Source organism: Rana temporaria, chromosome 4, assembly GCF_905171775.1.
Source record: "Rana temporaria chromosome 4, aRanTem1.1, whole genome shotgun sequence".
Taxonomy (NCBI): domain Eukaryota; kingdom Metazoa; phylum Chordata; class Amphibia; order Anura; family Ranidae; genus Rana; species Rana temporaria.
The window spans coordinates 3,391,131-3,415,806 of NC_053492.1; the positions used below are offsets into that span (position 1 = coordinate 3,391,131).

Below are 24,676 nucleotides of genomic sequence, written 5' to 3' on the forward strand. Positions count from 1 at the left end.
CTGTTCCTAGGTAGGTATCCGGACAGGGCGGCTGTCCGAGTGCTGGAGGAGGGGTTCACGGTGGGTTTCAGGATTCCATGTAATTTGGAGGTGGTCCCCCCTTTGGCTCGTAACCTTCAGTCGGTCGTGCAGCATCCTGGTGTGGTTTCGGAGAAGCTGCAGAAGGAGGTTGCTTTGGGTCGCATGGGAGGTCCTTTCATGTCAGCGCCACTTTCTGACTTGGTTGTATCCCCGTTGGGGGTAGTGCCTAAGAAGGAGCCCAATAAGTTTAGGCTCATTCACCACCTGTCATTTCCTAAAGGCGGGTCGGTTAATGACGCGATTGATCAAGGGGTGTGTTCGGTGACTTATACATCCTTTGATGTAGCGGTGAGATGGGTTTGGCGTTATGGGCAGGGTGCGCTTATGGCAAAGGTGGACGTAGAATCAGCGTTTCGGTTGTTACCTGTTCACCCGGACAGTTTCCGGTTGCTTGGGTGTTGTTGGAATGGGGATTTCTATGTCGACAAATGTCTGCCAATGGGTTGCTCGGTATCCTGTGCCTTATTTGAGCTCTTTAGCTCCTTTGTGGAATGGGTGCTGCGGGATGTTTCCGGGGTGAATTCTGTGATTTACTACCTGGATGATTTCCTGTGCATCGGTCCAGCTTCTTCCAGACTCTGTGGGGTGCTCTTAGCTACGTTGGAACACATCACAGAGAGGTTTGGCATTCTGTTGGCTCCTGAAAAGACTGAGGGACCTTGTACGGTCATCAAGTTTTTGGGCATTGTACTGGACTCCGAGGCTATGGAGTGCAGGCTGCCGGAAGACAAACTGTTGGACCTCAAAAGGGGGGTGGCAGAGCTGATGGGATTGCGCAAGGTTCAGCTGCGAGTGTTGCAGTCATTGCTGGGTAAGCTGAATTTTGCCTGTCGCATTTTACCCATGGGGCGGATTTTCAGTCGCAGGCTTGCGGCCAGTACAGCCGGCGTTAGGTCACCGACGCATTTTGTGAGCCTGGCGAAAGAACACAGGGAGGATCTGAGGGTATGGCATACCTTTTTGTAATCCTTTAATGGTGGGGCATTGTGGATGTCGGGTCCGGTGAGCAATTTTGACCTAGAATTGTTTACGGATGCCGCGGGATCCTTCGGCTTTGGAGCTTTCTTTCAGGGTCGATGGAGTGCGGGTCCGTGGCCAAAGTCCTGGGTGGAGGCTGGTTTTACCAAAAACCTGGTTCTGCTAGAGCTTTTCCCGGTGGTCCTGGCGGTAGAGTTGTGGGGGACGTCTTTCAGGGATCTGAAAGTCCGGTACCACAGTGACAACATGGGTGTGGTCCAGGTCATTAACAAATTCTCGGCGTCTTCTCCGCCGGTCATAAAGCTCTTACAGCATTTGGTTTTGCGATGTTTTCAACTCAATATTTTTCTGTATGCGGTTCACATCCCGGGGGTGGAGAATGTCATTGCTGACGCTTTGTCTCGCTTCCAGTGGGACAGGTTTCGGGAGCTGGCGCCAACAGCAGAGCAACAGGGGGTCCCGTGTCCCGAATGGCTGTGGGAGGTGGCATTGACTGCGTAGCGGGCTGGATCCAGAAGTCGGTTAGTGCGGCCACTTGGTCGTCTTACACAAAGGTATGGCGAACTTGGGGGGACTTTGTGAACGAGACGGGTGAGGACCCGGTTGGGGATCAGGTACGGTGGCTGGTGTTATGTTATGTGGCCAGGTTGCTTGAAGAAGGGGTGTCTGCATCTGGTGTGAATAAGACGTTGGCTGGTTTGGCCTTTTGGTTTAAATTACAGGGGCAGCCTGACTTTACAAAGGACTTCTGGGAGTGCCAGGCGATGAAGGGATACAGGAAGGCTGTAGTACGGAGGGATACCAGGAGACCGGTAACGTTTGAGGTTTTGGGTGGCATTGTTGAACAGCTGCCGAGGGTGTGCTCGTCTCCTTATGAGGTTGCCTTGTTTAAGGCGGCATTTTTGTTGGCATTTTTTGGGGCTTTTCGGGTAGGGGAGTTGGTCAGTCCGTCCAAAAAGGTGCAAGGTGGCATTGGGAGTCAGGAGGTGGTGTGCGGTGAAGGGGATTTGCATTTGTTTTGGCGTAGGTCTAAGACGGATCAAACAGGTAAGGGCAGGTCCGTTCGGGTGTTTGCGGTGGACGGTTCCAAGTTATGCCCGGTAGGGGCAGTACGGGGTTTCTTAGCTTTGCGCCCCCAGACGGTGGGACCTTTTTCATCCATTTGGATGGGTCCCCCCTGTCACGTTTCCAGTTTGTGGCAGTTTTCAGAAAATGTTTGGGGGGATTGGGTTTGATTGGTAAGGAATTTTCCTCTCATTCTTTCCGGATAGAGGCTGCGACGGAAGCGGCCAGGGTTGGCATGGATGGGGAGGCGGTAAAACGGATTGGGAGGTGGGAATCCAAGAGGTTCCAATTGTATGTTCGTCCTCATTTAGCAGTGGGTTTGTGAATTTTGGTGTTGGGGGAGGAAGGGAGCAATGGTGCATTTCAGTTGTTTTGGTGAGCCGTTTGTCACGTTTGCTGTTTCTTGTCCTCTTTTATTTTCAGGTGCGAGGACTGGATTGGTCTGGATATTTGGCCATTCATACGTGTGCTGGGGGGCTCGGAGAGGTGATGCCAGACCGGAGGGTAGGCAGTTGGGCTTTTCCAGACGGGAGGCATGTATTAGGTGGCTGGGTGTCCCGGGTATGTTATGGGAGAGGATGTTGCCTGAAGTTCAGCGTTTCGCACAGAGGGATAGGCCGCCTGACATTTTAGTTTTACATGTGGGCGTCAATGATTTGGGGAGGAGAACTATGATGGACATCATGCGAGACATCAAAGCGGATGTGGAGCGATTGATGGTGGAGTTTCCTGGCATGGTCATTGTCTGGTCGGACATTGTGGCAAGGACGACCTGGAGGATGGCCAGGTCTGTTGAGGGAATTAATAGGGCAAGGAAGAAAATAAACAGTGAAATAAGCAAGTTTATTGTGAGAAAAGGGGGTTTGGCGGTGAGACACCTGGAACTGGAGCAGGATATGTGGAGATATTTGAGGGGTGATGGGGTGCACCTGACCGAAGTGGGCATCGACATGTGGGTGTTGGGGTTGCAGGATGGAGTGCAGAGAGCCCTTCGAGTGTGGAGGGGCTCCCAAGGGTAAGGTGGTTACCCTTGGGTGCTGTGGCGGGTGTTGGTCTTGGCAGGAGAGAGAAGATATGGTAGAAGGAGGAGCTATGGGTCCCGATAATGGTTTCCAGCTAACTGAGGTTAGCTGGAAAGTGGTAATGGGGCACTGCGGGGGGCTAACCTGGCAGAGGTCACACAAAGCTATTATAGCCCTTGTCCATGACCGACCAGAGCTATGGGACCCAGAATGTCCAGGATACGCCGACAGGGTAATGAAGAGATTGAAGTGGGAGGAAGATGTTGGTAGTGAACCAAGCCACTCTTCCCAGCGTTCCTATCCAGTTTTTGAAAACTTGTAGTTTTATTTTCTTCTATGTTATTTATTTTTCAGTTTTTGTTAATGTTATGTTTTTGATACCTTAGAGCGAAGAAAAGGTTTGGTTTATGGCACTTTAACCAGGGATTGTAAATAATAATTATTTTCCCCTAAATAGCTCGGTCCACCATCGCTTACCTCATACTTTGATTTTGATTAAACGTCCTTTTCTTCTGAGAAATCCTCACTCCCTGTTCTTCTGTCTGTAACTGCACACAGTAATGCAAGGCTTTCTCCTTGGTGTGGAGAAAGCCTCTTGAGGGGGGAGGGGACGAGCAGGAATGTCGTGACGCCTCTTAACACACAGCTCATTTCTCTATGTGTAAAGTACAGAGCGCCCTGACTTGCCTGCTCGCCCCCTCCTCAGAGGCTTTCTACACACCAGGGAGAAAGCCTGGCATCACTGTGTGCAGTTACAGACAGATGAACAGGAAGTTACAGACAAAAGAACAGGAAGTGTGGATTTCTCAGAAGAAATAAGGACATTAAACAAAATGGAAGGATGAGATAAGTGATGGGGGACTACACTTAGTTAAGGGAAGCAAGCTAAGGGATTTTTTTTTTACCTTTAAAACCACTTTAAGCAGAATAGAGACAATCTGAAGCACTTAGAAAACTTCTTTAAATTCTTTCCTTAAAATGAGGCATATTCAATTAGTGGTCCTCAAGTTGCGTGACAACTATAATGCCGCGTACAGACGGTCGTTTTTTGTGATGAAATAAAACGACGTTTTAAATCATGAAATAAAACGACGTTTTTGAAACTTCATTTTCAAAAACGACGTTGCCTACACACCATCGTTTTTTCAAAATGCTCTAGCAAAGCGCGGTTACGTTCAGCACTCTTTTCCATTGAAGCTAGCTTCATGACTTGCTTCTGAGCATGCGCGGGTTTAAAAATGTTGTTTTAAACGTCGTTTTGCCCACACACTATCATTTTAATTGACACAAAAAACAACGTTTTGAAAAACGACACAAAAAATTCAAGAATGTTCGAATTTTTTTTTGTCGTTTTTCAGAAGACATGAAACGACGTCTTACCCCACACACGGTCATTTTAAATAATTTTTTTTAAAACAACGTTTTTTTTCATCACAAAAAACGACCGTCTGTACGTGGCATAAGTCCCATCATGACTCTGCCTTTTGGGTGTCGTGGATTTGGCTATCATAGTCTTGCTGTGCCTCATGAGAAAAAAAAATGTTGTAAGATCACATTAGGAATAATGTATGTTAATATTTTGGTACTTATGTTACCTGTTGTACTTGAAAATAATTTTTTTATAGAATTTTAAGGTAAAGTTTTATGCAAGCATCAATGTTTTGAAACTTTTTGGAAATGTTTGTATATTTTTATACCTTTTTTTTGCGAAGGCAAAGATAAAAAATAAATCCGATTTGATTGAAAAAAAATTGACAATTGCTTTATTTCAAGTGAAATATTAAAACTGTACAATAAGGTATGCAACATGGGTAACAAGGGTAGTAACAATGGTAATAACAAGGATAATAAGGGTAATAACTAGGGTAACAAGAACTATACAAAGTCATACTGCCATGGGAGCTGTCCTTTATCGGTCAGAAAATAGTCTGTAAAATCTTCACACACTTGTAAAGCGTGATTGCTGGGACGAGTGCCAACACGACCTCTGGTCTCCTCAACAGTAAACGGGGATTCGGTGGGCACAATCTCCTTACCCCTCAAAAAATTATGGAGCACACAACATGCTAGGACAACATTGACCGCATGATCCACTTCAAGGTGCATCGCGGTCAACAATACCCTCCATTTGGCTGTACAAATGCCAAATGCACACTCCACCATTCTCCTGGCTCTGCTGAGGCGATAATTAAAAATCATCTTCCTGGAGGTGAGACCATGCCTCGTATAGGGTCTTAGAAGGCGGGTGGATAAGGCAAATGCCTCATCTGCGAGCACTACCAAGGGGAGATCCGGCCCATCAGTACCAGGTAGAGGCCTTGGCTGTGGCACCTCAAATTCTCCATTGTCAAAACGCTGGCCCATCACAGAATTACAAAAAATTCTGGAATCTCCAGAACTTCAATAAGAACCAACATCCACCGCAATGAACTTCATGTTCGCATCGCTGAGTCCCAGCAGGACAATTGAAAAGTATTTGTTATAGTTGAAGTAGCGGGAACCGGATTTTGGTGGTTTGATGAGACGTATGTGTTCCCCATCCAAAGCACCAATGCAATTTGGGAAGTTGGTCTTCTCCCAATATTCTTCTGCTATCTCCTGCCACAGACTTGATGTTGGTTCCGGCATCACTGTGCACTATGGTAGACACGGTGGAGATTCCCATTAGAAATTGATGAAGGAGAGAGGTGAAACTGGCACCAGTGGCAAGGTATCTGCAATACAAAATTGAGAAGAGTTCAGAAAAGATAACAAAACTAAAATCAATAGACATAGGAGTAAACTGTAGATATTAATTAAGGGCAGTGATGCCAGACACATTGCTGCTCTGATATATAGATGTACACATATATATATATATATATACTGTATATGTGTATATATATATACACACACACACACACACATTATGCAAGAACATATACATATCCGTTTTCATCGGACATGTCTCCTGGGAGCTTGTGGTCTGATGTGTGTACACACCATCAGACCAAAATCCCCGCGGACAGAGAACGTGGTGACGTAGAAGACACCGACGTTCTCAAACACGGAAGTGCAATGCTTCCACGCATGCGTCGAATCAATTTGACGCATGCGGGGGATTTCGGGATGCTGGTTACACGTCATAACCAGCGGACATGTCCGATTAGGTGTACTAACCATCGGACATGTCCGACGGACATGTTTCCAGCGGACAAGTTTCTTAGCTTGCTAAGAAACTTTTGTCCACTGGAAACCTGTCCGCTAGGCCATACACACGGTCGGACATGTCCGCGGAAACTGGTCCGCGGACCAGTTTCAGCGGACATGTTCGACCGTGTGTACGGGGCCTTATGTGAATAGTAACCTGCATGTACATGAGCTTCATCTTTTCAAGATATGGAAAGCCTACCTTAACGTAAGTAACAGCCGTTCCTCTGGACTTATCTCTCTTCTCATATTGGTCCTGGTTCTGGTCAGGCGTCCTCCAACAAGTCCCAAGAGCTCATCAAAAGTTGCCACCGACATCCTGGTGAAATTGAAGAACTTGTCTCCGTGAGACCTCAGCTCACCGTACATGAGGGCAAAGTACCTGATAGGCAGACACTGGGAGGTTAAGGGATGGACCCAATAATGACGAGGACATCTCCTAGACTCAATCACTCTTCTCCGCTTCATCCTCATCCTCATCATCAGCAATATGGTCATTGCAAGAAAACTATAGGCTGTCGTTTTTCCAAATAAATTGAGGAAAAACACACAGATCTCTCCTCTCTCTCACCTTTCTCTGCAAAACTGCACCGCACACTGAGGCACAGAACAAAAAAACAGGTTTGCATGCAGAGGAGCGAAATGCATCATGGGTAGATAAAGGGACAAGGGACAAAAAAAGCTGTGGGAGTGACTATACATTTCTACATTAAACGTAACAGCACGTAAACGCACGAAAATGCATGTAATCGCAGTGTGCAAATGCAGCTGATCGCTGTGCAGAGAGTGTTGATTTTCAGATAAAATATTCAAGCTTTTATCTGCGGCAAAACAGCCGCCTGTGTGAAAGGCGCCTTAGGGATGCACCGAAATTTCATCGGCCGAAAATTGTGTTTTCAGCACATTGCCGAAAGAAAAAAGTACAGATAATTGCGCAGTCGCGGTTGCCGTGCCTCCGGGGGTCCGCCCATTGCAGGGTGTCATCCTGAAGGCTCAAGGTCCCATCCTCCCTCCCTCTTCTTGCAGAGTGGCGATTTCCCTGCGTCAGGGAGCTGAACTGCCCGGGCCGTAGTAAAAATGTCCCGCCTCCTGTGATAGACGGCACATTGATCCAATGCCGGGACATTGAATCAGTGTGACGTGATCACAGGAGGCGGGACATTTTTACTGCAGCCCAGGAAATTCAAATCCAGCTCGGGGACACAGGGAAATCGTCGCTCTGATCCGGGCACAGGCAGGCTGCATCTGACAGGCACTGGTAGGCAGCATCTTATGAGCACAGGTAGACTGCATCCACGGGCACTGGCAAGGCTACATCCCACAGTCACTGGTCGGCTGCATACCACAGTCACTGGCAGGCTTCATCTGATGGGCACTGGTGAGGCTGCATGCCACAGGCACTGGCGAGGCTGCATTGATATCTTGTATCATGTCTGTAGTCTCTGACCATCTCCTGTATAATTTATGCTAGAGGTGCACCAAATGGAAATGTTGTAATACTATTAGCAGGGTGTTTAAGTAAGAGATTGCAGACATGATACAAGAGATGGTCAGAGACGGAGGACATGATACAGGAGATGGTTAGAGACTGAGGACATTATAGAAGAGATGGTTAAGAATGAGGACATGATACAAGAGATGGTCAGAGACTGAGGACATGATACAAGAGATGGTCAGAGACTGAGGATATGATACAGGAGATGGTCAGAGACTGAGGACATGATACAATAGATGATTAGAGACCGAGGACATGATACAAGAGATGGTTAGAGACCGAGAACATGATACAAGAGATGGTCAGAGACCGACGACATGATACAAGAGATGGTTAGAGACTGAGGACATGATACAAGAGATGGTTAGAGACTGAGGACATGATACAAGAGATGATTAGAGACTGCCCAGGGTACAGAGTGCAGTGGTCGGAACAGGCTTTCTCCGGGTCTTATACTGACATTAATTAGAGAGAAAAGTCTCTCCTGTACGGTTCTCTCCTTGACATATCGTAGAATGAAGCTGTATTGTTCTTTCAGTGTCATCATCCCGTGTTCTGTCCATTTCCACACCGACACCAACATCTCCTCCACCATCCCGCTGTATTTGTTGTCTCACCATGTTTCCAATGATGGAGATCAAGAGACTGACCGGAGTCTTCTTCTCCATGTCACCAGACCACCTCTTCCTCTACTATTGGGGTGCTGGGCCTTTCTATGACTACTCAGGACCCCCAACCTCTTCTATAGGATTGTGAAGATTTATATCCTTTTTACTAAGAAGCTGAAGAAGATGTCCATGATGTAGATGAGGGTTACATATAGTATGAGCAGCATCACCCTTCACTCTGTCACCAAGACCTAGTCTGGCAATGCCCAGAATGATACCAATTAGTCTCTGACCAATCTCACTGTTTGGATGGACTTTCTCCTTTTCATTATTTCCAGGTGACCATGAATAATGCCGCATACACACAATCACTTTATGTGATAAAAAAAACGAAGTTTTGAAAAACGTCAATTAAAATGACCGTGTGTGGGGGAAAACGTTGTTTTATGTCTTGTGAAAAAAAAAAAAAAAAAAAAATTGAAGCATGCTTCAATTTTTTGTGTCGTTTTTCAAAACGTCGTTTTTTGTGTCAATTAAAATGATAGTGTGTGGGCAAAACAACGTTTTTAAACCCACGCATGCTCAGAAGCAAGTTATGAAGCAAGCTTCAATGGAAAAGAGTGCTGAACGTGACCGCGCTTTGCTAGAGCATTTTGAAAAAACAATGGTGTGTAGGCAATGTCGTTTTTGAAAATGAAGTTTCAAAAACGTTGTTTTATTTCATGATTTAAAACGTCGTTTTTTTTCATCACATAAAGTGATGGTGTGTACGCGGCATTAGAGTTCCAATATCTCCCGCGTGTTCTGCAGACAGATAAACATTTCCCGATGTCTTATGTTGTACAGATCCCTCATGTTCCCCGATACAAGCTCATACATTGGACTTGTTCAGCTTTCCAACCAGGAGGGAATGGACTTGGCAAGATTCTCTCCCCATGTTGAGGGTATGTGGTTTGGTATGGTTCAGGAGGAGGCATGCTCACTCCCCACCCCCCACCCTTCCCTGCCCAGTCAGGCTGCATGCTCTAATAAGGGTCTAGTATGAATTTCTTGGTGGTGGGGGGGTCCATACAGTGTTTTTTATACTTTTATTAACAATACATTCACCGGCCAACCAGCAAATCCCCAGTTGACAGCTGAATAAGCCTGGTGGGTGTCAGTGTTGCTCATCTTCCTTTAAAAAAGTAATTAATTACAGTTACAAATTACTTGGCCGAAAAAGTAATTGAGTTAGTGACTCAGTTACTTTATTGGCAAAGTAACTAGTTACTCAGCAAAGTAATAGAGTTGAGCGAACCCGAACTGTAAAGTTCGGGTTCGGTACGGACTTTGGGTTTTTCCCGAACCCGAATAATTGGAAAAAGTTTGGGTCCGGGTTTGGAGTTCGGGGGAAAAAAAATGCACGGAGGTCCCTGCAAATTCAATAACCAGACCCTTTAGGTCTGGTATGGATATTAAGGGGAACCCCGCCGTCAATTTAAAAAAAAAATGACGTGCGGTTCCCCCTAAATATCCATAACCAGACCCGTTATCCGAGCACGTTGACCTGGCCGGCTGCAGAAAAGAGGGGGGACAGAGTGCGGCCCACCCTCTCCTGAACCGCACCAGGCCACATGCCCTCAACATTGGGAGGGTGCTTTGGGTTGCCCCCCAAAGCACCTTGTCCCCATGTTGATGGGGACAAGGGTCTCATCCCCACAACCCTTGCCCGGTGGTTGTGGGGGTTTGCGGGCGGGAGGCTTATCAGAATCTGGAAGACCCCTTTAACAGTGGATCTGCAGGGAACAGCATCTGGAACACAACACTTTTGGGTAGATTCAGGTACGGGCGCGCAATTTTAAGACGGCGTAGCCTAGCGTGTTTACACTACGCCGCCTTAAGTAAGAGAAGCAAGTACATGATTCTCAAGGCACTTACCTCCTTACTTAGGGCGGCGTAGTGTAAACGCGGCGGGCGTAAGGGCGCCTAATTCAAATGGGTTGGAGGGGGGCGTGTTTTATGGTAATGAGGCTTGACCTCACATTTTTGATGTTTTTTGTTACTGCGTATGCGCCGGGCGCCTACATTTCCCAGTGCGATTCGCTGACGACTTAAACGACGTAAAAAATTCGAACCTCGCGGCGGGAACGGCGGCCATACTTTAACATTGTTATTCCACCTCATAGGTGGAATAACTTAAGGCCGCCTAAGGCCTTACGGAAAAGGCATAAAGCGACTGCGGCGGCCGGGCGTACGTTCGTGAATCGACGTAGAAACTCATTTACATATTCTACGCTGGCCGCAATGGAAGCGCCACCTAGCGGCCATCCGAAAAAATTGCAATCTAAGATAAGACGGCGCAAGCCGGCCTATCTTAGATATGTTTAAGTGTATCTCTGTTTGAGCATACGCTTAAACATAGGTCGGCGTAGATTCTGAGTTAGGCCGGCTTATCTACTGATAAGCCGGCCTAACTCTTTCTGAATCTACCTATGTATGTTGAGTATGAATTTGCACATGGACCAGTTTACTTCATTTATCAATAAACACCATAAGATGAATGAAGTAGGTGTAAAGTGGAAGCAGTAGATCTGCAGAGAATATTATTGGGGCCCCTAGCACTTTATATATGAATGTCTCCACATATTTTAGTGTATGTGTGATAATTGATGGGCGGCACACACAATAGGACAGCGCTGTGACACATAATGCTCTTCTAGGTGATAAAGGGAAGACTTACCTTTGTTACAGCAGCAGTCCGGTAGAAGTTATTTCTGGAGGTATTTGAGTTGTTACACATAGCGCAGGTTTTTTTCTATTTATATTGGGGACATAATTGCCCAAATCTGGGGATCAGGAGCCATTTCCACCCTTTACTCTCGGCTGGGGTTCTTTGTATCCATATAACAGATGTTCTACATGACTAAATCTCACATCAATTTTACTGCAAAATCAAAGGGGCCAAAATGTCCCCCCCCCTCCCCCGAGCAGTAATATATTTCTATCCCCCTTGGTGGGAGTGGAGATGACCCATCTATAAGGATATACAGTATATACACACACAGCACAAGGTCGTGTTCACACTACGAGACGTTTCTCTGGGTTGCAGTTCCTCTGAGCTCCACAAGATGGTGATCTCACTTATATCATAGAGACAGGAAGTGATGTTTAGTTACAGACAGGAAGTTCCGGGTGAGAGGTGAGTCGAGAGGAAATAGTGAGGAGACGTTGCTGGAAGTGGCAGCAGAGGAGGTAATAAGATATTATTTTCTATTTACACCCAGTAACCCCGTCATGTCCGTCCTCTTCCTCCATAGTCACTGTGACGTCTTTTATCTCCAGCAGGTGATGATACACACATATATAGTGTGGAAATGTGTGTAGCGCCTGGTTACTTCTAAGAACCGGTGCTAGTTTAAATTTAGAGGGGGTCACAGAGTTAGTTAGCTCTGACCAGGCTGATTTGTTCAAATTTGGGTCTCTGTTTCAGCTTGGCTGTGCTGTGGGCTCATTCTGTCATTTCTGGGGTGCTGAGCTTACCCCAGGATGACAGGTGGCAGCAGTGGAGTCGAGGTTTGGGTGCTTTTCCCCAGTGGCCAATCAGGGGGAGTTTTCCTCGCTGTGCATGCTGGGGGAAGGTATTCATGAGACAGACGCCATTAATCTGGGTCTTCTTCCAGCGTGGCACCCACCTTTAGGGTGACCACGGGGTGCCACGCGGTGTTCCTGGTTCTGGGACCACGTTGGTCCGGAACGTTTGAGCTGTGGCCGGGCCCCAGTGATCGACTGGGTTTCCAATCTTGAGTAGATCCCAAGCCTTGTTCCTTTGAGAGGAAGCTGTTCGGTGGGGTGTCCGGCTTGAGGAGAGCCAAGAGAGGCTGGCAATCCAACAGGGTCTCGACCATCCACCGGGGATCAAGGTAACCGGGTACTGAAAGGCTGGACGTCGGTCACCTATCAGTCGGTAACCTAACTGCAAACTACCTGAAGGAGATCCAGGTGTAAAGTCTATTGAGGAGGATTATCTCCGCTATCTCAATTCTAAGGAGGGTCTGTGGCAGAGAATTTTCCCTTAACCCCTTCCATACAGGGCATTTTCACCCCCTTCCTGCCCAGACCAATTTTTAGTTTTCAGCGTTGTTGCACTTTAAATGACAATTGCGTGGTCATGCAACACTGTAACCAAACTAAATCTTTATATTTTTTTTCCCCCCACAAATAGAGTTTTCGTTTGGTGGTATTTGATCATCTCTGCGGTTTTTATTTTTTGCGCTATAAACAAAAATCGAGCGACAATTTAAAAAAAAAACACAATATTTTTTATTTAATAAATATCACAGTTTTTTTTAAAAAAAATCATTTTTTTTCCTCAGTTTAGGTCGATACGTATTCATTTACATATTTTTTGTAAAAAAAAATGGCAATAATCATATATTGATTGGTTTGCGCAAAAGTTATAGCGTCTACAAAATAGGTGATAGAATTATGGCATTTTTATTTTATAATGTTTTTTACTAGCAATGGCGGCAATCTGCGATTTTTTTTTCCGAGCGGTGCTGCGGGTGCGCGCACGCGCCCTAGATCTCCGGGAACAAAGGACGTCATATGACATCCACCCGGATCGAGGGAGGGTTCCTGCCGGTGTCATTTTACAATGCGCCGGTAAGGAAGGGGTTAAAGGGGTTGTAAAGCAAACATTTCTTTCCCTAAATAGCTTCCTTTATCTTAGTGCAGTCCTCCTTCACTTACCTCATCCTTCCATTTTGCTTTTAAATGTCCTTATTTCTTCTGAGAAATCCTCACTTCCTGTTCTTCTGTCTCTAAGTACACACAGTAATGCAAAGCTTTCTCCCTGGTGTGGAGAAAGCCTGTTGAAGGGGGAGGGGGCGAGCAGGCAAGTCAGGACACTCTCTACTTTGCAGATAGAGAAAGGAGCTGTGTGTTAGTGGGCATCCTGAGACTCCTGCTCGCCCCCTCAAGAGGCTTTCTCCATACCAGGGAGAAAGCTTTGCATTACGGTGTGGAGTTACAGACAGAAGAACAGGAAGTGAGGAGTTCTCAGAAGAAATAAGGACATTTAAAAGCAAAATCAAAGGATGAGCTAAGTGAAGGAGGACTGCACTAGGGTAAAGGAAGATATTTAGGGGAAAAAATGTTTTCCTTTATAACCCCTTTAAGTTCTGAGTGATACTCTGGCTGCCAGGTCAGTGAGAGAGGTCTGTCCAGGTACGCTATATATACGCTATCAGGCTGGAGTGGCAAAAGAAACGTTACACGTGGAAGCAGGACTGTTTCCTTATTGCTACGCCTGAATCTGCTATTTCTCCTTCTGCTAAATCTCTACTTTTCACCACAAGTTTTATCGTTTTTACCCGGCTGGGTAATAAAGAGCACAGAAAAAGACACCTGTCATGGACATTCTGTTACTTCTAATTTCACCATACACCTCTAGACGGCAGAGGAGCCACGAGGTAACATGACACCCAAAACAAACCAGCAGCTCCTTCGGGGGTAGTGCTACATGTAGAATAATCCTGTATATTACAATGAGGGAATTTATGGTTTGTACCACGAGTGGAGTTATATATGTCAGTTCCAGACATTGTATGTGGGGGGAATGAAATGATAATTAAAGGTCGGGATTAGGGAAGATTTCTGTAAGATTTTACACAGGAATGATCAGCGCCCCTACAGAGACACTATGATGAGTCTGAAAGGGACGGGAATTTGGGGGGATGAGATTGTGAACCCAGAGATGTCCAGATTGGATTTAAAAATGATTTTCCAGCTGAATACAATTGCTCCTGCATCTGATTTATGTATCTTTATATTTGTATAACTTTCCTTGTTAAAGAAGAGGAGGATGAGGAGTATGGAGTGATGGAGGAATTATCAGAAGGACACAAGGATATGATGGAGCCACCTAATACCAGGAACCCCCCAGAGAGATGTCCCCCTCCTCTGTATTCCCGGGATTCCACACAGGAAGGTCACACCATCCCCCACCATCATCAGGTAGATGAGGAACAATCACTGATAGTATCATTAGGATCTGTACATTATCTGCATTGTTACCATTGATGTCATTTTTATTCTCTATTCAGAGTGGGAACCTGAGAGAGTCTAAAGTTGAGATTAAAGAAGAGATACAAGAGGAGGATGATGGGGACGGGGTGATTGAGGAGTCAGAGTCTCTAAAAGAACACAAAGATCTGTACCAGGACACCATGGTGGAGTCATCCAGCTACAGAAACCCACCAGAGAGATGTCCCCGTCCTCTGTATTCCCGGGATTCCACACAGGAAGGTCACACCATCCCCCACCATCATCGGGTAGATGAGGAACAATCACTGATAGTATCATTAGGATCTGTACATTATCTGCATTGTTACCATTGATATCATTTTTATTCTATATTCAGAGTGGAGACCTGAGAGATCCTAAAGCTGAGGTGAAAAAAGAAGAAGAAACTTATGTGAGGGATGATCAGCAGTCTATGGAGGAGGATGGAATATTGAGGCTAATTCTAGAGGACGGCACTCTTACAGAGATCAGCACAGGTGGGTCATTAACACTAAATCCATTCCTCCTCCCATACTGCTCACTGATTGGTGCAGAGTAGGGTGGGGACTGGGTGATATCAGCCTGTAATCCCCTGGTCACTTTCCTGAGCTGTGTTCCCCATCCTGTATTCCTGTATTTCTTTCAGATAATCTTCCTTCTCTGTGCTGCAGACACAATTTATGTCTAGACTGGATTTATGGAGATTCTGGGGTTCAACTGGCAGCAAAATGTTCATTTTCACCATAGACGTTACTAGACCTAGGCACCTGGGGTATGTGATTTAAAACCTCCTTCCCCATGCCTGGGTCTAGCAGGATCTCTGACACAACAATTCTCCTCCCAGGGTTGCTTTCTCTGTTGTCTGCTGTCTGTCCTGGGTGGAGGGATATGTCTGTATAGTCTCAGACCCAAGTCACTGAGTGCAGTCTCAGGAGATGGGAGGCATCGGTGTGGGATCTCTGCAACTTGTCTCATGTAAACATTTTATCTTCCACTGAATACCAATATTATCAGTCCTGACCGTTCCACTGTATAATTTATATTGTACATTACATACTCCTGACCCCTGCACTATATACTCTGTTGTACATTACATAGGCCTTATCTCTACTTCACCCATTTCCTACCAGCTGGACATTTTATATCTGATGATTTGATTGAAGCACAGACTTTTACATGGTGATAATAATGTGATAACATCCTCAAACTTTGGAACCTTAAACAGAAAGTGATAATGAGGGAGGAGTCAATAACCCAATGTTGGTGGTCTTCAGGATCAGTCCAGTCTTCATCTTGGTTGTTCTCCCCCATCCTCACTCACTAACCTCTGGTGGGGCTCAGCCCTGCTGTTATTCATGACTAAATCATGGACTAAATAAGGAAGTGCAGGACTTCTTGTGTTAGGAAGATGGCAATGAGTGATAGAGGGGGTGGGGGCACTCGTCCTATAATCCCCTATTCACTGTCACTCCTATAAAAGACAGTTCTCGTTGTTTCCTCACTCTTTAACTAAGGTCCATGAATAAAGAAATGATCTGGTAGGAGATCAGAGGAGCCATTTACTAGTTAATTTGAGAGGGGAATTGTAAGATTCTCAGAGACAAAGCTGCCTGATGTGGGCGGAGTCCTGGTTTAGGGGAACCAATCTGCTCATGTCTAGTAATAATCTTTTTTTTCCTATTTTAGTAGATGGACGGGAGATGAGGAAAACCTCAGAGGATTGTCTCACTTTGTCTCCAGACTGTAAAGTAGAAGATGAGGACATCACACAGTATAGTCCAGGAGAAAACCCGACTACCTCAAATGTCCATCCGGCACCACACAGTGTAGATGGACCATCGTATTCCTCTTATCCTGAGGAACCACAGACTGTGTGGGATGGTGCCGGACTATCGTATTCCTCTTATCCTGAGAAACCTCAGACTGTGCTGGATGGTGCCGTCCCTCCAACAGATAAGAGTTTTTCCTGTACTGAGTGCGGGAAGTGTTTCCATTCTAAATACAATCTTAATAGGCATAAAAGATCTCACACGGGGACGAAGCCGTATTCCTGTGCTGAGTGCGGGAAATGTTTTTCAGTGACGTCCAATCTTTACACACATCAGAGATCTCACACGGGGGAGAAACCATATTCCTGTCCTGACTGTGGGAAATGTTTTTCAGTGAAGTCCAGTCTTTACACACATCAGAGATCTCACACAGGAAAGAAGCCGTTTTCCTGTCCTGAGTGCGGGAAATGTTTTTCACAGAAGTCCAATCTTTACACACATCAGAGATCCCACACAGGGAAGAAGCCGTATTCCTGTCCTGAGTGCGGGAAATGTTTTTTACGGAAGTTCAATCTTTCCACACATCAGAGATCTCACAAGGGGGAGAAGCCGTATTCTTGTCCTGAGTGTGGGAAATGTTTTTCACAGATACCCAGTCTTTACACACATCAGAGATCTCACACCGGGGAGAAGCCGTATTCCTGTCCTGAGTGCGGGAAATGTTTTTCACAGGTATCCCATCTTTACACACATCAGAGATCTCACACAGGGGAGAAACCGTATTCCTGTCCTGAGTGCGGGAAATGTTTTTCACAGAAGTCCAATCTTTCCAAACATCAGAGATCTCACACGGGGGAGAAGCCGTATTCCTGTCCTGAGTGCAGGAAATGTTTTTCACAGAAGTCCCATCTTTACACACATCAGAGATCTTACACGGGGGAGAAACCGTATTCCTGTTCTGAGTGTGGGAAATGTTTTTCAGATAGGTCCAGTCTTTCCAAACATCGGAGATCTCACATGGGGGAGAAGCCGTATTCCTGTCCTGAGTGTGGGAAATGTTTTTCAGATAAGTTCAGTCTTTTCAAACATCAGAGAGCTCACACAGGGGAGAAGCCATATTCCTGTCCTGAGTGTGGGAAATGTTTTTCAGTGAAGTCCAGTCTTTCCAGGCATCAGAGATCTCACATGGGGGAGAAGCCCCTTTCCTGTCCTGAGTGAGGGAATTGTTCCTCACTGAAGTCCTGTCTTCCTGTACATCAGGGATCCCACACAACCCTCGAGGTGTATTTGGGCTTTGAGTGCGGGAAATGTCTTGTATATGAATGTTGCTGGACATCACAGCTCTCATGTGGGGAAGAAGCACACCCTGTTATACACCTCAGATATACTCCATGGCTGATCTTCATCATGTAAGAAACATTTCCAGGGGTGTGGACATTTTTTGAAAAAACTACTTGTCCAAGGGACTAAAATCGGGGTCCCAATCTCCTTGTCCCTCATCTACCAGAGAGCTCATTGCAGTGTGGGAGTTTATTGAAAACTACAAGCCGACATCGGAAAAGTACAGAACTCTGTGAATGAATGGCACGGCCGCGCTCTTTTCATAAAGTGACAGTCAATACTGGGAACTTCTCATCGCACTGCTGTCACACAGAGGACTCGGATCACTGAGCCTCTGCAGGAACATATAATATCTCCCCGAAGGTAAACATTTCTTTTAATCCCTTTCACTGCCAGAGACATTTTTGCAGTTTTTGTTTCCCCACATGTTTAACCACTTCAATACCGGACACTTTCACCCCCTTCCTGCCCAGTCCAATTTTCATCTTTCAGCGCTGTCACAATTTGAGTGACAATTGCGCAGTCATGTAACACTGTACCCATAAGAAATTTTTATTTTTTTCCCCAAAAATAAAGCTTTCTTTTGGTGGTATTTGATCACCGCTGTGGTTTTTATTTTGTCTGCTATAAATAAATAAAAAAACAGAAAAAATATCTTTTCTTTATCGTACAACACAGTCTAGTCATTACTAAGTGGGTTATATTCCACCTTCAGGTGTTGGACACTGGTGTAATCAATTAGAACAGGGAGTTACCTCCCTATATAACCCCTCCCATACTGGGAGCACCTCCGTTTTTTCACCAGTGTCTAAGGTGTTGGTCATGAGTAAACATGTGCTCTGAGGAGCTCCACTGGAGGGATCAATGCTGGATTTAAAAAGCCTCCATAGAATCCGGATCCGTCCAAGGTGCTTTATAGCCAACGTGGATGGTACCCGGGCCTCGGTACGAAGAACGAGGTTTTGCCTATAATGCCTCTCTTCGGAGGGCTGGACCCTGGGTTCCAGTACTTTGTGCCTTACAAAGGAACCAAATGTTTTCTGCTGCCAGGGTGCTTTTTAGGTCCAGGGGAGTGGTGTTCCTGACCATGGACCCCGGTCCCTGAAGGTCTGAGACAATACCCACGGTGAGGGGTGAAGGCTGGGCCTCTTGCTTTGCAATACCCTACAGCATGGAAAAGTAAGCGGAGGTACCTACGGGACTTGGTCCGACAGTAGGTTCTCCATTGGGGATTATTAGCCGGATTCAATAAGACTTACGACGGCGTATCAGTAGATACGCCGTCGTAAGTCCGAATTAGCGCCATCGTATCTTTAAGCGTATTCTCAATCTGAGATACGCTTCTCTGTTGCTAAGATACGACCGGCGTAAGTCTTCTACGCCGTCGTATCTTAGCTGCATATTTACGCTGCCCGCTAGGGGCGTGTATGTTGATTTACGCCTAGAATATGCAAACGACCTAGATACGCCGATTCACGAACGTACTTGCGCCCGATACGCTGTTTACGTAAGGCGTTTTTCCGACGTAAAGATAAACCACCAAAAAGATGGCGCAGCCCATGCAAGGTATAGACAACGGAACAGCCATCGTATTTTCGTTGTTTGCGTAAGCGTACGTTAATGGGGCTGGGCGTAGGTTACTGTCACGTCGAAAGCAAGGAGTCTTTGCGAAGTGATTCTGAGCATGCGCCGTACCAACGGCCCTCATTTACATGGGGTCACGAGTAATTTACATGGAGCACACCCCCTACCTGCCTAATTTTAATTAGGCGGGGTTATGCCGGGCCATTTGCGCTATGCCGACGTAACTTAGGCGGCAAGTTCTTTGTGAATACAGTAATTGCCTCACTATCTTATGTCGGCGTAGTGCAAATGGGATGCGCTACGCCGGCATAAAGATACAATGTCTTCTGAGACAGGATGGCTCTGGCACCCATATACCTCCCCTAGTTAGTTCTAGTCCTCTGCTGAAGGGGCTATTGGGTCTTGCCTATAATGCATGTGTGCCTGGGCAAAGAAACCACTATGTCTGTTGAGACAGGATGGCTGTAGTACCCATAGATCTCCCCTTCAGGAGGCTGGTACCCCTAAGTCCTATGCACAGGATTATCATGAGTAGCTGCATGTCTTATCTGTTTTCCACCACTAAAGGCAGTAAAAAGACATGCCTGGTGTTTCGCTTACTATGCTTTCCAGGAACGGAAGCTCAAGGTTGGCTGATCTATGGTGCGGCTTACTTCCTCCGCTTCATGCTCTGCCACGATGGGGGGGTCCCTCGTAGTCCGGGTCCACGGCGCTCCTTGGGGGATCTCCCTCTCCCCCTGCCTCCACCATTCCCCTACGCGCGTGGCTTGGGGCACGTAAGAACCTTGTGGGGGTTGGATACAGATTCATCTAAGACACCTACTCAGCATCTAGCTGTGTTAGCAGGCATTATTTGCTAGACTAAGTTCAGCTGTTGATGCACCAGGGTTAAGTTCCTCTGCTTTTGGCTTAGGACTTTTTTGTCTCCCCGTAAAAGAGGGTTCAGGAGTAGGAAGGGGTATCACCACCTGAATCTGGTGGCCCTTTATCATGCTTGCATGATACTATCCTCTCCTGTAGAGACTTAAGACAGCTCACATAATGAGTGATCAGCCCTGTCAGGCGTTGCAGCCTCCCCCAACATTGCAGTCACTCTGCATATGTTTCGTTGCATTGCGTTTATGGGTCCATACGAGGTTAACTGCTATATTCACAGCATCCTCACAAGCAGAAAACAGGGTGTGCCCCTTTCCCTGCTCTAAATCCTCAAACTAGGTGATTGAAAAACCTGAGGATGAAGGTTCACTGTCAGAGAACAGGTAACAGGTGTCAGCCTAATGAGGAGAAAGCTATCAGAAGCCCCACAAGCTCTGGTTGCAGCTGCAGTCTTTTCACAGATTCAAGCTGCATATAACTTCCCTCAGATGGCCAGAGCCTCTGTCTCCATAAGGTCCTCATCCTGGTGTTGGCTTCAGGCTAACCGAATGCACAACTGGGGGATGCACAGTTGCTGCTGTGCACATGGCTAACGTTGCAGGTTTGCAGAGACGCACATCTGCAGAGCATAACTGCCTCTTTACCAGTCCGCATTTTTGCATGAAATACATGAGTTTGGAATGTTCAAAATGCATGTGGGGTAAAAACAGGTAACAGAGCATGTTTTATTGTTGATCACATAAATATACATGTTTTTTTGTTTGTATGATTTTACATGGTCACATAAGGGTGTTTAATCACAGCAAAGTACCTAGAATCGCATAAAGATGATTAAAGTGCATAAAGATTCGGGATCACACATGGTTACCTGATAACCCGAGTCCTCGATTATCCAAGGATATTTAGTCACACAGAGAGGCTTGTTTTCCACAGGAATGCCTAAAATCACATAAAAATGCTTAAGTGCATAAGGATGCGGGATCACACATGGTTACTTGATAACCCGAGTCCTTGATTACCCAAGGATATTTGGTCACACAGAGAGGCTTGTTTCCACAGGAATGCCTGAAATCGCATAAAGATGCTGGAGTGCATAAAGATGCGGGATCACACATGGTTATCTGATCACCCGAGTCCTGGATTACTCAGGCATGTTGGTCACACAGATAGCCGCAGAAATGCTAAAAATCGCATTAAAATGCTTAATTGCATAAAAATGCTGGATCGCACAGGGGTGCTCGATCATACAAGAATCCTTGGTCACACAAGGGTACTTGTCCGCACGGGAGTGCTTAATGCATAGATGTTGGATCGCATGAAAATTGCTGAATCGCATAAGAATGCATGTTTGCCTAGATTTTGCGTTATGAGGCATGATAATTAGGTTTCCTTAATTATACAGGATTCCTTGGCCTTACATTGGAATACGTGTCTGCAGGGGTACGTGTTGCACAAAGCTGCATAACACATTCAGAGCGCATACTTGTTTGCAAGATGTTTGTTCATAGCTCACATGCTATATGTATGCATGTATACAGCACGCCCCTTTTTTATGTTTTTGCCGAAAACATATTTGTATGATTTCATGTTTCCATGATCACACGCTTCCATGAACACACGCTTCCATAGAGGCATATGGCCTTTAAAAGCTTGCCACATGCACATATGGGGAGCTATTTGCAGGTGTGTTTATTTACGAGGCTGCTAGGGCCCGCCTCTAGCAGGTCTAAAGGCCCAGGGTATAGCAGTAATGGCATACCGAAGCAAACTCCTGCTGACAGATCAGTCAGTAGCATGGCTGGGCCTAGGGGAGTCCAGCATGGTTAAATATCTGGAACTCCTGGGTTAGGATCCCAGTCTAGTGGGAATATGCTGGCTTCATTCAGAGATAGTTCCCTATGCTCAGTTTTATTCAAAGCTGATATAAACATTGTTCGGTCGGCCTGGAACGAGTGGATCCTAACCTAGCATTATCCTAGGAGTCTGGTCCCAGGGATATGCTGGAATTTCAGTTGATGGTTCTTAACTGAATCATTGGCAGAAGGGAAGATCCTTCATACCCAGAGGGCTGGCCTCTGGGGATAGAATCCAGGCCTGGAAAAGACCACGGCTCAGGGAAGGTGATCAAGCTCCAAGGGAGCCTTATCTGTCAGCCTTCTAGAGCTACGGATGGAGCATCTGGCTTAAGGGCCTGAACGTTCAAGTAACAGGGTTGCTCTGTCTGAATACAATCTGACAATGCCTCTCTAGTGGTTTGCTTTGTTTACCAGGGAGGAGCTTGTGCCTTGCCTACTGACAATCGTCATTTCATGGAATACTAGATTGGCAGGCGATTCGCTAGAGCCGTCTACAATTATGTCCGGGGGATTAACCTCTACACCCCGACTTTTTTCTGACCAAATGTCACAAAAACGGTACCCTGTACATAAGGGGTGTTGACGTCCAGGTTCAACAAGCAATTGAACAACTTTGTGTCAAGGACAAAGGATCCACCCCCATGCGGAACAGATGTGTTAGTGATCCTGGGGGACCAGTCGTCGCTGGTTTATGTGTTTTCTCCCTCCAGGGCCTCAACTTTCGTGGCTTCCATGCTACATCAGAAGAAAGGAAGCTGACCTAATTGCTCCGGCATAGCCCATATGACCTTACTGTGCAGGGACAGCAGAGGTGATCGTAGAGGAACCAGGGCCCCTTACGGCTTGTCCAGGCCTGCTTCGCAGGGTTACATCCTGTCTTGCATACATGGGTATTAATGGTCTGGCTGTTATAGCCCGCATTCTTGAGGATCGGGGCGATCAGAATCAGCGGCAATTACCTTGATTCATACAGGAGAGCTGTCCTCCAGGACCAGATGTCCTAGGATCTGGAAGGCCCATGTTCCTGATGTGAAACCAAGGGGTGGCATCCTTGGTAGTAGGTCATAGGTAAAATTCTTACCTTTCTACATTGGAAAGGAGATGGAGCTAGCCTTAAGTTCTATCAAGGATCCGATCTCAGCCTTGTCTATATTTTCAAGGGTCGCTTGTGTCACACTCTTGATCCGGGAAGTTATACAAGGGGTGACGGGTATAAGTCCGCCAGTTTCGGTCGCCCTTGTGCTCAGAGGATTGGATCTAGTTTTGTCAGCTTACAGGGTCGGCACCTTGGGCTGATGCACCATAATTCCCTTCATCCTTCTAAAGAGGAAAGTGGTGTTCTTGGTTGTGGTTTCCTCCGCAAGAGAGTATTGGCAACTTTCTTTGTATAGAGCCTTACTTAATTATTTTTACAAGAAGGGTGATGTTAAATCCTCACCCAACCTTATTTACTAGAAGGAGCTAGTGTTCATTTGAATCAAGATATTCTTACCTTCTTTTTCTTTTTTTTCAAGACCTTGGTCCGCGAAAGGAAAGGTTATTGCTTTCTCTCAATGAAGATGAGAGCAGTTAGAAATCTAACGTTTTGTTTTGCTGCCAGAAGACCCTAGATGTGGGCAGGCAGTGTTAGGATCAGCTATTAAAATGGCTACACGCTCTCTCGTTAGAGTAAGAGAGGTCAAGACCTATCTGAAACGGCTGCTCGGATATGGAAAACTGATGTTGCGCTACCAGGAGGCCCCAGGAAAAGGCAAGCAGCGTCTAAATCAACTGTTGTCAATGTTGATTCATCAGGTTATTATTCAGGCTTGTGGTTTAAGGAGAGGGCTCCCCCTATTTCTTTTGGGGTGCACCCTACCAGGATAGTAAGCACTTCATGCGGGGTGCATTACCAAGCCTTCATGACTCAGATTTGCCAGGCCGTAACTTGGTCGTTTGTGCTTACGTTCACTAATCCCTATCAGGTGAACATAAGACAGCAGGAAGATGCAGCCTTTTTGGCGCAGTATGCTGCAGGCAGCATTATAGGTCCTCATGTCTGATGGCGGTCTGCGTTGTTGGTGTCTCCCTCCCCTCAGTAAGCATTGCTTTAGGACATCCCCCTTAGTAATGACTAGACTCTGTGTCCCGTGATGTACAATAAAGAAAATAGGATTTTTTATAACAGCTTACCTGTAAAATCCTTTTCTTGGAGTACATCACGGGACACAGAGCTCCCGCCCCTCTTGTTTGGGGGATATTGGGACACTTATTGCTTTTTGACAAAAACTGAGGTGCTCCCAGTATGGGAGGGGTTATATAGGGAGGGAACTTCCTGTTCTAATTGATTACACCAGTGTCCAGCACCTGAAGGTGGAAAATATAACCCACTTAGTAATGACTAAGACTCTGTGTACTCCAAGAAAAGGATTTTACAGGTAAGCTGTTATAAAAAATCCTATTTTGTCTTTGTTTCTGTTATAAAATGTTGTTAATAAGTAAGTTATCTCCTTCACTGATTGGCACTGATGAGGTGACACTAATATGTAGCACTGATTGTCATCCCTGAGGGGCACTGGTGGTCATCGGTGATGGGCCTGTACTGATAATCAATGCTGAATATTAGGGGTGCAACGGATCAAAAAACTCACAGTTCGGATCGTTCCTCGGATCAGAGTCACGGATCGGATAATTTTTCGGATCAGCAAAAAAAAATCTCTTGCGCTGTAATTCACATCTCCCCCCACTGTAATATCCATATCCCCCCGCCCCCACTGTAATATCCACATCT

General features: G+C 46.0%; 1 protein-coding gene across 1 annotated transcript in view; it reads left to right on the top strand.

Moving 5' to 3' along the window:
* Nucleotides 1-17,440, top strand: part of LOC120935226 (zinc finger protein 585A-like) — a gene marked incomplete at its 3' end in the record, with an annotated part of 241,861 nt that extends 224,421 nt beyond the window's left edge. Inside the window, exon 6 of the mRNA XM_040347392.1 lies at nucleotides 16,441-17,440. Coding sequence (XP_040203326.1) covers nucleotides 16,441-17,440 — 1,000 coding nt within the window. The remainder of the gene's footprint in view (nucleotides 1-16,440) is intronic.
* Nucleotides 17,441-24,676: the final 7,236 nt, after the last annotated feature.